Below are 13,718 nucleotides of genomic sequence, written 5' to 3' on the forward strand. Positions count from 1 at the left end.
ATTTTTCTATGCACCACTGGCTTTAAGATAGCCGCAAAAAAGGTAAACTGAATAATCATTTTTCTTAGCAGTACAATGGTATTTTTCTGTGTGCACCATTAACAAAACAACCTAATAATTCATAGAATAATTCTCTACGCTCCACTTATTTGAATTTAATTAAAAATTTTATGTTTCTTTAAAACAACTTCGTATTACTTGTAAAAAATAGATTAGATACATATCGCGATAATATTATATAAGCAGTATATATTTTACTCGTTAGTTATCACGTAAATTTCATAAATCCTAGGTAAAATTTTATTCGCAAATATATAGTTACGCTTTAATTTATGATCAAAATCACTCATCGAGCATGTGTGTTTACACGCAATAAAATGTTTCTCTATCAACAGCCATTTCTAATCGAGCCACGTCGCAACTCTTCAACAGGATACAATATACGTTGATGCGCCAGACGTTAATTGCACGCAGGATAGTGATTAATCAAAGCTACCTCCGTCGCGCGCGCGGATAACCGATAGTTATCCTAGCGGAGCAAGCTTTCGTAAAAGGAAATCCGTCTTAAACGCGAGTTTAAACGCTCATGGAAAAAGTAGATGTGCGCGATGCAATGCCAGGATCAAGTTTATAAACACACGCGCACACGTAAAGCAGCTGTCTCCTGCAGATTATGTCTCTCGGTGACGCTGCCAATCGTTTGCTTTTTACTTCGTTGTATCAAAAGGGCTGCTTCTATAAACCACTCCTGTTTTGCAGATGTGTCACGTCTCGACAGTTCTTACTTTGCTCTTTCGACATGGCTGAAAGTGTAAATAGGGCCCTTTCAGAGGCGAAAGCGAGGGAGTATGTAATTCAATACGCAAATAGGGTCGCGGTGCAGCCGCAACCGAGCCATGGAGGTACGATAAGTAATTAACTGTGAACTAGTTGAAACTTGTACAAAGTGACCAAAGATCTACTTGTTCCGGTAAAATTATATTTGGATCAACTTGGTGAGTATTTCATGTGCATGAAGTTAGCACCGCCATTTTGTAAAAAAAAATAAAATAAAACTTGTGCGGAATTGTGCTAGATTTGTGTTACATTGTGCCGCAAGAATTAATGACATAACTCAAAAAACAAAGCGTTAAATTTAAAAAAAAAAACGTTTTTTTCGCCAGCACCGCCATTTTGTTTAATCTAGCTCAATTCAGCACAAATTTTATTTTTTTTTTTCTCCTTGCGAATCGAATTCTTTAAACTATAGTTGCCGTAATATCGATTGCACTAACGTTTATTCGTTGCAAAGTTCTTCATCCTAATTTTAACAACATAAAAATTTTTTTAACTTGTAATCGATTGAATTCATATGTTGTTTCCTCTATAATACAATCGACCGAGCTAATCGTTATTGATAGTGCCGATTGGTTCGAGACCTCACACGAGATAACACGTGTCTTTATCTCCATGTATAGAATATCACATATGTGATAGATATACACCGGATATCCGGATATCAATAATGTCTCTCGCGAGGGTTGATATATACTATCTTGACAAAATAAGGACGGAGCAATTCTGCTTGCGTATTCTTTTCTCGCAACTGCCTTTATTTGGACTTGATATTCGTATCTTTATCACCGTATTACTAAAATATATAGTAAGATATAAACGGATTTACCTGCGTATTAAAATACTTAGTTATAGAATATTTTTCGATCTCTTTATAAAATATATTAAATAATTTATTGATAAATAAGTCTTGATTATTATATTACATACAATAATTTTGGGAGATATCATATGAGATTATATGTTATGTTATCAAAAAATCGTCTGTCTATAATAATTGTAATATTAGTGTGTCATGAATTAATATGATAAGTTTAATCCATCTTAACTTTGTTAAAATGACTTAAATCAATAATGATTCGAACTATAGTTAGTGACAAGCTCCAGATACTATAAACATAATTATTTTCAGAACTATTTTATCATGTAATGATAAAGTTTTGGAACAATTTGAACTTTGGAAAATTTTGTTGAGAAAATTTAGGTCTAATAAACATAACTTAAAATATTTTAAAAGTGTCATGTTATTATGACTCATAAGCTAAGAACTGAAGTTTCATAAATTCCAATCAACATAGCATTCTTAAAACGTCAATATCGAACGATACATGGAATAATTGCGGTGGAAAGTGGAAATATATGTTCGATTATCGAACTGAGATTGCCGGATGATGACGCCGGAGAAGGGTCGTGAAGATTCAGATATCCTCTGGTTACACGAACGGCTAGTTCATTCCCCCTCTGTGAGGCGGAACATGTCGGTGCACGTTTACTCCGCGCACACTGCATGAGCAGACTCGCGCGGGTTTCTGCTATTGTTAATCGTACGAATCCGCGTCGTGGTCTCGTTCAGTTCAACTATGACCATCGACAGAGCAACTACCGGATTGTTCGTTCGCGCGTTACAATGTCGAAAAAGATCATCCGCGGCATTATGCATGCGATAACGTGTTTGACCCCATCGCCGAAGAAGCAGAAAAAAGAGAAGAATGACAGCGAAGACGAGAAAGTGAATTTGCCGCGAAATGACGCGTTGATCGCGAATGCTGTGGATGAACCTCGATTCGCGAACAAGACCGAGGTACGAGATGCTTAAAAGAAAAAAATACATTGTCTATATTTTAATTTCTCTATATAAGCCTGAATTCTACATTAAATCATTTTATAATTTTGTTAACAGATCATTTTTAATTAACAATGCAGAGATATCATTTCCGCGTCAGATGTCCCCCGCGGAAATCTTAGTCTTATAATTAGTCGATTATATATTTAATAATTTCTTCAAAGAAAAATATTGAATATATAACCTGCTCCGAGAATCCATCTGAGAATTAAATTATTATTAAAATTAAAATTGTTGGCTTCGTAATATCCCGTATGTCGCTTGCGTGGGGGCTAAATATTTATCGACGAGACCCCTCGGAGAAATCATAAGGGACTGTATATCGATAGGCTATCGAGTATCGTGTACTACGCACTCAAGGTTCGCCGCACGACACGACGCGACGCGACGCGACGCGACGCGATCCGATGCGATGCGATCCGATGCGATGCATAGGCTCCGTGGATGACTCACTGTCGGCGGAGCCGGGGAGAAAGAGAGAGAAATTCCACACACGCGGAGGCTCTCCTCGTTCCTCTTCCGACGATGCGGAACCGACGTCGCCGACGGTCCTCGCATTCCCGTCCGATTGTCCTGAATTGAGAGGGTACATTCCTGAAACCTTACCGAACCGCATGCCGGAACGCGGCAACTATCGGATTCAGAACGGACACAGCGCAGCGCGGTTCGATATTTGACTTGCAAATGAAATTTTCACAACATCGCCGAACTTGGCATGAAAGTTTTTTTTTTCTCTTTTTCACCACCCGGACCGAGTCAACGGCGATTGGACAAATGACATGTGCGATTGCAATGATTGTCGTGTATATGTGCTCAAACTTTATCGTGATTTTAATTGCAATTGATTTTAATTGAATTTTGATTAATCGCAATACATATTATATTTTCTCTCAAACAAACGGCTTTACTGATAAATATTTTAGAATTTTTAGAAATAGCGAAATTAATGATGGTAAACATGATTATAAAACCTTGCTAATCGGAAGTTGATTTTCGTTTCGAGACACCTGTAGCGAGCTTTAATGCATCCCTGGTATACCGTAATATCTCGTCCGGTTCATAACTTTAAAGATATCCCATTGCGAGACCGTGAAATATCCGTCGTGTGTCGGCAGTAAAGTATCGCGATGTATCACGCAGAAATAATAAATGGCTCCCGAATGTCGCAGTCAGCTACGGTTTAATTCAATCTTATAACTAACTCTCACGGATATAATTGCGCAAGAATTTTAATACACTTCCGTAATAAAACCGGTAATAATAAAACTACTGGAAAATAATCTAATTTAATTCAAGCCTACATCAAATAACAACAATCATTTGTGTTTTCTATTTTATTTTATGTATTTCATTCATTTATTTGAATTGATAGATTATATGTATGCTAAAAATAATACACTTCCGTAATTAAATTAATCTATTCTCAAGAGAGTTAGCAAATTTTAATCAAATAACAACAGCCAATTTGTTTTCTATTTTATTTAATTTACTTTATTCAACGTATTTGAATTAGTAGATTTGTATTAATTTGTATATATGTATTTTATAAAATTTAATTTTTATAAATTCTTTCTTCTCCGCGTGATTTATCAAGTTGGTGTCATCATTAATTTTTCTTTAATTTCAACAATGTTCACCGAGGACCAGAATTGGATCTTCTGCGATCGACAGAACAGACTTCCTTCGCGAACGCTAACAAGAAAATTTCGCATATGTCCGCAACTCGAGTAGAAAAAGGGTTGCGAGGCCGATGCTCCGCGTGATGTAACCGCATGGCGGTCTAGAGTGACTGCCCTTGGTGTTTCTTCTTCTTTTTTTTTTTTCACGAAGCATGATGATCTCGATTACATCTGGCCTCGTGAACCTTCTCCTTTTCCTCCGCCTTCTCCTGCTTTTGCTCCTTGCTTCATCTCTCCTCTTATTGCTCGTCGTCTTCGAAACGGTGCCCGTGATTGATGGTCTTGTGCTTGTTGTATACGCACAGTCGCTCGATACGTCGATATACCGTTAACTTATCGTCTGCATTGTCGGATTAAAGCGTGCGAACGGCCTGCGATCAGTTGCTCCAACAAGTGCAAGTAGTTTCGCTCATCTATACGCGTTCTTTCTAGAGAATAATGGTTCTCGAATCTTCTTTGCATAATAATATTCGCCTGATGTTGGTGCGATCTTTTTTACTCCTTAAGCGTCTACATCATGAAATATGCATTTTCTCGAATTAAAGTAGCATGTATATGAAAACACATTCGTATTTTTAAACATGTTTATGTATCATGCTGCAGCAGTTTTCACAAATAATATTTCAGGTGATTTAGCCCTGAAAAATGTTCACCTCATTTTTTTTATGTAAACGATCACCTGATAAACGATATTTTTACATTTCAGTGGTAAAAAGAATGTAAATTGTTGTAAAATATTGTCTTGTATAGATACTGTTTACCATACATATTTTTCTTTTTTAGTGACTATTCTTAGAGAATTTTTAAATGCCATCAAAACCTCGCAATAAAAAAAGCGTAATATTTATTTTTTAGAAATATTAAATTACTTTACGTGCTATTTTTATTTATTATTTATTTTTTTTAGAAACTTTTGATTAAATTCATAAATATTCATATAAATGCATAATATTTTTAAATATTAATAAATTAGGAAACAATAATTTACAATATATTGTTAATAATAATAACTTTTATTGTCGTCTGTTAGAAAAAACTCACTATTTCTGAATTAAAGAAATTCATCTGGACACAAATATTTACAGAAATGGTCAAAATTAAAGATATTAAAAAAATATTTAGTATAGTTATTGCATAAAGAAAATAATATTCATTTCCATCGCAAAATTTTAAGGCATAACGAACAGAATGAGAATTCTATATTTTCTTAATGAAGAGTTTGTTTGCATTTCGCTCACATTCCAGATTTAACATAAAGCGAGAGAGGATGTCTCGTAAGATCATTCGAGAACTATAAAACATCTCGGTTGTTTTTCTGTGTCCAATGTGGGATCGTCACGCTGGCTGCTGGACAACAAGCAGCTTAGCTTCGCCCATTACGGAATGTAATGCAACCGACGACCAATAATAAGTCGGGTGTCGCCATGAGAACCGACTGATCGCGGCGGGTTCGTCGTCCTAGATCCCTTTTTCCTTCACGCAGTTTCCGACGATTACGAATGCTTCGTGGAAGCCGAGTAGCTAAGGATGCACGCTGCATATCTATCCCCTTGTATTATTATAATATAATTATCACCGCAGACATACCGACTTTGATCCGAGATCTCGTTAATTCGCAAATGTTCACGCCGGCTCACCGAGTCAACATCATTGGCATTTGCTTTGATTAACTTTGGTTATCTAAGCATTCAGTGCACAATACGCACTTATAACTGTATAGAAACGATTAACATCGTCGTGCGGTTAAAGGAAATTAGATACACCCAATTACTTGGCTAATTATGCGTTTTATACTAGTCGGGCTTGCACAGATAATAGCGATTAATTCGCGACCAAGTGCATATCAGATTGCATTACTAATCCAATTTATTCACGTAACTGTACACGGCATGAATTTTGTAGAAGTATCTTACAAATTTACCTGAATATAGAGCTGAAAATAAATTTTATTTATTATTAAAGTAATTACATAGGACGCTCAAATTAATTGCTTATAGAATGTCAAACTTCCTTGCAGGATTGCTCATCATATTTGTGAACCTCCTACATAGTTATTTTGACAAAATTTAGTTTCAATTCTCTATCTAAATACTAAACTTTTAGATAGTAAAATCGTTTTTTTAATACAGATAAATACGGTATTTGTTGTAAAGATTTTGACGAAATAATCCTGCGGGCGCAAGTAACGTATAGCGGCCAATCGTTGCTCCATCAGATAATATCATCAGAGCACGAGCTTGCAATTCGCTCGCCTTACATCCCGCTGCGAGATATTAAGTTCATTTCTTAGCAAAGGGAAAGAGGGTTACGGTATCGCGGTTTAAGGGCCGTAAGATAGTACGGCGGGCGCGCGTGCAATTAATTGTCTTTTCCCACGTGTCAGAATGATGTACCGGACTTATCGTCGAAGGAACGCTACTTCGAAATGCACTTTGCCGATAAACAGCGCATTCGTCATTACGCGGATTCTCCGCCCGCGTACCGCGCATGCGGCCTTTTATTGTCTACAGTAATCATTACCCGTTACGGCCGAGTGCGGCCTTTTTACAAAGAGAGGCGCGTTTGATGCACCACTCTGACTTTATGGCTCATCATTGTGCCCCGCGCACGTTTTAATATACATCGTGCACAAGTATGAACGCAAGAGCATATTAGAAACATTTGTTACTTTACTGTATCGAGAGTTCTCGATAAATTTTCAATTTGTGTAGAAATACATATAGAAATCTCAAGCATGATGAGCGCAATGCTACAAGAAATGTTGACATTTGAACAATCAGTTTGAACATAATTATTTTGATATCAACAAAATTATTTTCAAATTTGCACATCTAGCTAAATTTTTAGATACTTGAATAAAATGATCCTTTTCGTGTAGATTCACGAATGCGGGATGTAGGTATGCGATAGCAAGAACAGGTATTGTAAAACTGTTGACTTTACGTCCGTTTCGTTGTTTTGATGCGAATTATTCGCATTTTTTGTCTTCTGTCATCATCAACAAAGGTTACTTTGACTATAAGAGATCTTTAAATAAAAGATTGGTCACCTTTCAGACGTCAGATTAGTCCGCCATATTTTTTGAAACTAGTTTAAGATGAAATAAGATGCGTGAATACCTCATTCTAATATTTTATGCATAATCTATATCTCATTCTATCTTAAACAGGTCTCGAAAAATATGGTGGATTAACCATATAGGGGAGAGTTACGAATGCGTACTGGTCGTCGAAATCGTGTACCTCATAAATATTTAATATTTTTTTTAATATAAACAACATTTAGTGACAATAATATAAAATACATGAGAAATGAGTAATATGGGCAAAAATATAATAGACTACGTCTTGTTTTGGACGTTAGTGACATTTGAAAAAATCAAATATATCTGATATTAATTTTTAATCAACTTATGTAGCTGATAACAACGTTATCATCCAATTTTACTATAAATTTTTGTATTTTTACAAAAGAAGATTTATTGTAGAATATTTTGAATTTATTATATATTTCCAGCTATTACGAAGATTAAATCGGTATTTTTACAAAATCCATTAAGCTTCCTAAATCGCATTAAAAAATAAGACTGATGACACTAGTTTACAAAAATTGTTTTTCGTATTCGGCGACTCTCCTCTAATGTCCAATCTCTTATTCGAGCATCCCTAGTGACTTTTCTGACTATATGCTCTCTGTTCTCTCCCGACAGACGATGGACTGTCATGCGTACACGCACGCAGAGGTGCGTCGTCGCCCGTGAGACAGACGCGTAATTAGCCGGTACGCGAAATGCGCCGACGTCCTTGAATTCGCACGCACTAATACATGTACGTATTTGTCGTACTGCCTTCTGCAATCAGCCCCTCGCGCGCCACTCGATTTCCGATACCCTGATTGAGTAATGCGGTATATTATCGGACTTCTCATTGCATCGTTCATATTGGGCGCAGGAAACGTTAAGCTATAATGGTCGAACGTGTTCCGCGTTCGGCACTATGCAGCAAATACTGCGAAAACAATGAGAAGCGTTATACTCACGTCTAATAATATTGAACCACTGAATTCGCTAATGAATATTAATTGGAGATAATCAAGAGCAGCCTATTCGCACAAACCTAACGGGCCTAGCTGTGAAAGTAATGAGAATCAAATTATAACATTATCGTATGTAACAAGAGAAATCCCGGGTCGTGCATCCATGAAGAAATTCTGTCGACGTCCGCACGCGATACACACATTCCGTTTCCTCCCGCGCCCATTACAACGTGGATCCAGCGTATTTACAATCGCAACGTAATTCCGCTTTGCATGTTTTACGTCCTCCGCACAATAGGAGAATTATAATTTTTAATCGGGCAAATTTGAATCGCATTACGCCAATTAATCCACGACCGGACGCTTCGCTTCGATGCGCTCGCGTCAGGAACGTTGCGTTACGAACATTACGAGTTATTGCAGCCACGAGTGTAGGGAAGGTATAAATTAATCGTGGAAAGAGAGAATTGCGATTCTGTAATCAGCTACGCTCGCACACGTACTCTCGCCATTGGCTATTAGAACACCGCAATTTGTTATCGCATGTTTTATGCGTGTATTAGGATTTTCATGTATCTCTTAACAACTTATCAGATAACTATAATTCATTCCTTACCTAAGTAATTTAATATACGAAGCGAGTCAATAAGTAACCTCAATTTTATCCTTAAAAATCAAGACGGTGATTAAGAATATATTACACATATTTTTTAACAAAATGAAAAAAATATGGAAAAATTACGAATTTTTTTTTATATTGCACACATATTTGGAAGTAGTACAAAAATTTAGCAGCGATTTACAGAACCTAGAATCCGAAATTATTCGAACAAAAAGTACCATTTGAAATAGTTAAGATAAAATGAGAAAATTTTCATTTAAACTGTAAAAATTATATTGTTAAATATAAATATTGACCTTACTGAACTATTTCCTATGAATATAGCATTTACTTTTATACGGAAAGTTTACTCTCTAAAACTTTTAAGTGAATTGTTATTTTGAGGAGTGAAATCTCACTCTTAAAGATTGAAAATTGAGCCCCTCTTTTTCAAGATTGGCTTAATTTGCACTCTTTGAAGTGAGATTCTACTCTAAAGAGTTTTTGAAGAGTAAATTTCTAATTCGTTTTTTTATAAGACTACATTCCTCATACATTCTGGTTACTTCTTGATCATCCATGTATATATATATAATGCTTCGAATATTTAAATGCACTTGTGCTTTTTCATAAGTGCATTAATCTTACAAATAAAGCGATTATAGTCTTGAGAAAACAGAGAGTTTATCTTCTCGTTGATAAGAATTGCGGCATATTTTGTCACAGAGCGCCGAGTTTTTGTTATCCAAATAATTGAGTACAATTAATTGCTTTATCTGAAACATCACTCGTTCATTCAAACTTCCGAAGGAAATTTGATAACCTCCGTTAAGACGGCGACCTCTACTAAAAAATTGTGGTCACATATTATTCGACGATTGTAACTTGAGATTGATGAGCTTATCGCAAGTAGTTTGTGTCACAAGTTAAAAAGTTCTCGATGGCTCGGTTGTTTATTGATGTATGTACATCGGTATCTGTTCACGCATAATCTTTTCACGATAATTAACAGTCTCTAACGGGAAGTTTAGTGAGCGGCTATGCGTTAGTTTATTCTCTTCAGGAAATAATTAGCGTTTATTCTCGTTCTTATACGTGATAATCGAGTCGTGAGTTCTAGTCGCGATAACAGAATATTTCTTGCTATCGCCTCAGCCGCTTCCTTTGGCAAGATTTTCACGCTCGAGGACTTTCGCGAAAAACACGAGTCGACCCGACTGACGTTTTCGCTGCCGCGTGGCTGACAGAAAAGGAAAAAGGGACTTTTCCGAGCGTATCCAAGGCATTAATGGTTATTACGTTGGTGGAGAACGAACGCGCGCGCCACACCGCTCGTCAGGCTGGCAAAAACCGGCCGCGAAATTAATGTTCGCCGCGCGCTAGGAATTTCTTTCTCGCCAGAAACTCACCGAGGATGCATGCCGCTGGCAGCCAGCGTTGTGGTTAATCTTTTTGTAATATGTATCAAGTTTTGGCCGTCACCCTGGACACATACCACTTGGAGTAATTGCCTCGTGAAATTACTGTAGAGGACAGCTAAAGAGTTACCATCTACTTCTTCCACTTCTTTCGAGTTATACACAACGATTTTACAACAATACGCAATGATATAAAAATTAAAAAAAAAAGAAGCAGGAATGTCTGTGATTTTAAAAATTAAGTCAATACAAGTAAAATACGGCTCAGTAGTTATTGGTGCGTAAATTTATAACCTAATAAGATAAAATTTGCAATTAAAATTTGAACGTTTTTATCAAACGAAATTGAAGTAAATGCAAATGTTTTGACTCTGAGTTTGAGTTGAAACGTTTTGCTTTAATTCCTTTTTATAAGTGTACCCCACTTAGTTATGAATTATATCTTATTGCGTTATGAATGTATAATGTACACATTAATAATCGTGGAAACTCGTAAAGATACTTTATTTATATCGGATATAAAAAACGAGTCATATGTATATGTTTTGTAATGATAAGAAATTAAGAAAAATCTTTTTGAATTTTGTGATACTTGTGCAATTACCGAAGCCTTTGATATCATCGGTACCTTAAATACGACGACATGCTTGTATCTATCCTCGCAAGGAATAATTAAAGAATAATGACTTTTCCAATGCGTATAAGGAGGCGCGAATGCAATCAACAGGCGGAAACCAACGGAAAAACGCTTTCCACTGCAACGACCATTATAAACCTGACGTGTTAGTTTCGCGAGAACAGTAAAGCAATATTCTATGGTTCACGTCTTATGCGGATTGTGTGTTCACGCTTGAAGTACTCGGGGAGAAAAAATGCGAACGACTTTTCTCATGGTGGAAACTCACGTAATTATGAAAAGTCTTATTGCTTAGGGCTTTTTATATTACCCTAATAACCAGCGGAGATGCATATTCGGTTTGAATATTTCATATAGACTTACATGAGGGTGAATGTAAACTATGAATGTGAAAGTTAAATCTCTTCGAAGTCTTTTCTCTGTTACATTTTTTTTTGCATAGGAGTCTTCAAGAGTTCTGATGATTATTTTAGCACTCAATTCTTAAATGGAATTTTATTAAGTTTTTCCATAGGGAACACAAGTTTTATATTTGTTTTTGTGTGTGAATTATAAAAAAGTTTGAAAAGTCGAAGAAACTCAGGAAACAATGTAATTTTTATACCACACGTATTATACCACACAATATAAATTATGTGGAGATATCAGCCTTTTAATATCGAGAATGTGTGCACAGACGTATCACTTTAATTATTCTATTTTAGTAATCACTTTGAAATTACTGTTTGCTCTTTGAAAGGAATCATTTGAAAGGAGATTTAATATGAGGAAAATTCTTTGGTGGGTTATAAGGACGTCGACTCGTCATATGGCAGCGATAACTTCCAACGGCTAATAAAAGTCGCATGTTATCGCACGTGTGCGCACGATAGTAGCATCGTAAAAGAGCGGATACATCATGATGCATTTTTATCTCACACGACCCCGTAAAAATTTCACTGTACTTTGCACAATGCTGCTCTATCTAGGTATTTGTTTAATCTTCATTAGATTCAAGAATTCGTACTGCATTAATTTTATGAGAATTCAAGGACAAGAACGAGTATATGATAGTCAACACGGATTTTATGCGGCTTACTTATGCGACTTTCGCGACGACATTTCAAAGAATTTTCCCTTAATATTACGTGGAAGGAAGGATTTTGTTAAAGTATAATAATTCTATTAGATCATCGAAATAATCATTGCGTGTCAACGCCGAGTGTTCGCACAATTTGTTCTTGTCGACTTCTCCCAACTAATCGTCAAAAGAACGCCCGAATAATCTGACGTTTCTGTTTAAGAGTTATGGAAGAATGTAATTCATGAATGCATTTTGAGACGGACATTCCGATCGTTCGTAGATCGCGTCGAGAATGCGCAGCATACATTTACATAACTAGTTCGGCAGCGCGTTCCGCGCACGCACACATGGCGTTTAAGAAATTGTGGGATAACTGGTGTGCTCGAGTTATCGAGAACTACGTGCGAAAGGATGTCGCGGCGCCGCAGCGTCGCTCGAGATTTCTTTATTGGATATACTTACCTTAGGAAAAAAGTCAGTGCCTTCAGCAAAACTGTTTATTGGAGGCATTTGTTTAGCAACGATTAAACATTTTGTTTACATGCTTTTGTAAAATAATTTCTCTGCATTGTATAAATAATAAAAATATATACTAATTTAATTTGTAGATAAAATTACAGTTTTTTTTTTTTCAGTATATTTTAACTACATTTTTTTGGCTAAATTTTGTTCATATAACAAAATATTTTTTTCTATTGTACCGGCGATTGTTTCTCATCATACGATACAAAAAATTTATGCCATGAATTAATTAATAGTGTGAGCACAATGAGCGCGCTGAGAAAGAAAACGTCCTATGAACAAAAGGTTCATCTAATCTAAAGGACGTTGTGTAATATTTAATGAACATATCATCCACAATCATCGAGATATCGATCGTTTATTTGCTTTATTAGAGGCGTAACACGGCGCAATATCTCATGTAAACTTCCTATATATCTTGAGAAAAAATAAGATTTCGCGCAACACTCCCAGTAACTTTCCGTGATGCTGACATGCTAATCGATAATATTTTAATGTCGTAAAATAACATAAAAACCTTTTAATATTTACATAACAGTAGTTATTTTAAAAATATATAAAATAATATTCTATAAAATCGATCATACCATATAAGATGGCGAGTATTCGCATTGTTCTCTAATCAGAGACATAAGAAGTCCACTCTTGATTGTTTCAACATTTTCTGACAATTTGTGTAAATTAGAACCAGATAGCAATCTTTTCTCACTCGCAGGATTCTACCAAAAAAACATACAAAATGGACATCTTATGACCAGTCTCTAATTAGGGAGTTTTTACTATTTTCAACTGTTGTATACTTGGGAACTTCAGGGTTTGGATACTTTCTTCGTTCCACAACTCACTGATCTCGTTTTGTCAAACACGACGATATAAATATGTCAGAACCGATAATTTTAGACTGACTCCCTGGTGCTTCCCGGGTATAGAAATGACAGTGAACTGCAATACGCTCGGTTCTGCTCGGTAGAACATAGTGTACGAGGGCGGGCCATCCGTGAAACCTATCGAAGCGGACATCCGATTCGAAAGAATGAGAGAGAGAGAGAGAGAGAGAGAGAGAGAGAGAGAGAGAGAGAGAGAGAG

General features: G+C 36.1%; 1 protein-coding gene across 1 annotated transcript in view; it reads left to right on the forward strand.

Annotated features, from left to right (window-relative positions):
* The first annotated feature begins 2,461 nt into the window (after window positions 1-2,461).
* The window catches only part of LOC108772106 (signal-induced proliferation-associated 1-like protein 1), a 28,910-nt gene continuing 17,653 nt past the window's right edge, over window positions 2,462-13,718 (forward strand). Inside the window, exon 1 of the mRNA XM_018537561.1 lies at window positions 2,462-2,635. Within this exon, the coding sequence (XP_018393063.1) occupies window positions 2,462-2,635 (174 nt within the window). The remainder of the gene's footprint in view (window positions 2,636-13,718) is intronic.

Source organism: Cyphomyrmex costatus, unplaced genomic scaffold, assembly GCF_001594065.2.
Source record: "Cyphomyrmex costatus isolate MS0001 unplaced genomic scaffold, Ccosl1.0 scaffold18, whole genome shotgun sequence".
Classification (NCBI taxonomy): domain Eukaryota; kingdom Metazoa; phylum Arthropoda; class Insecta; order Hymenoptera; family Formicidae; genus Cyphomyrmex; species Cyphomyrmex costatus.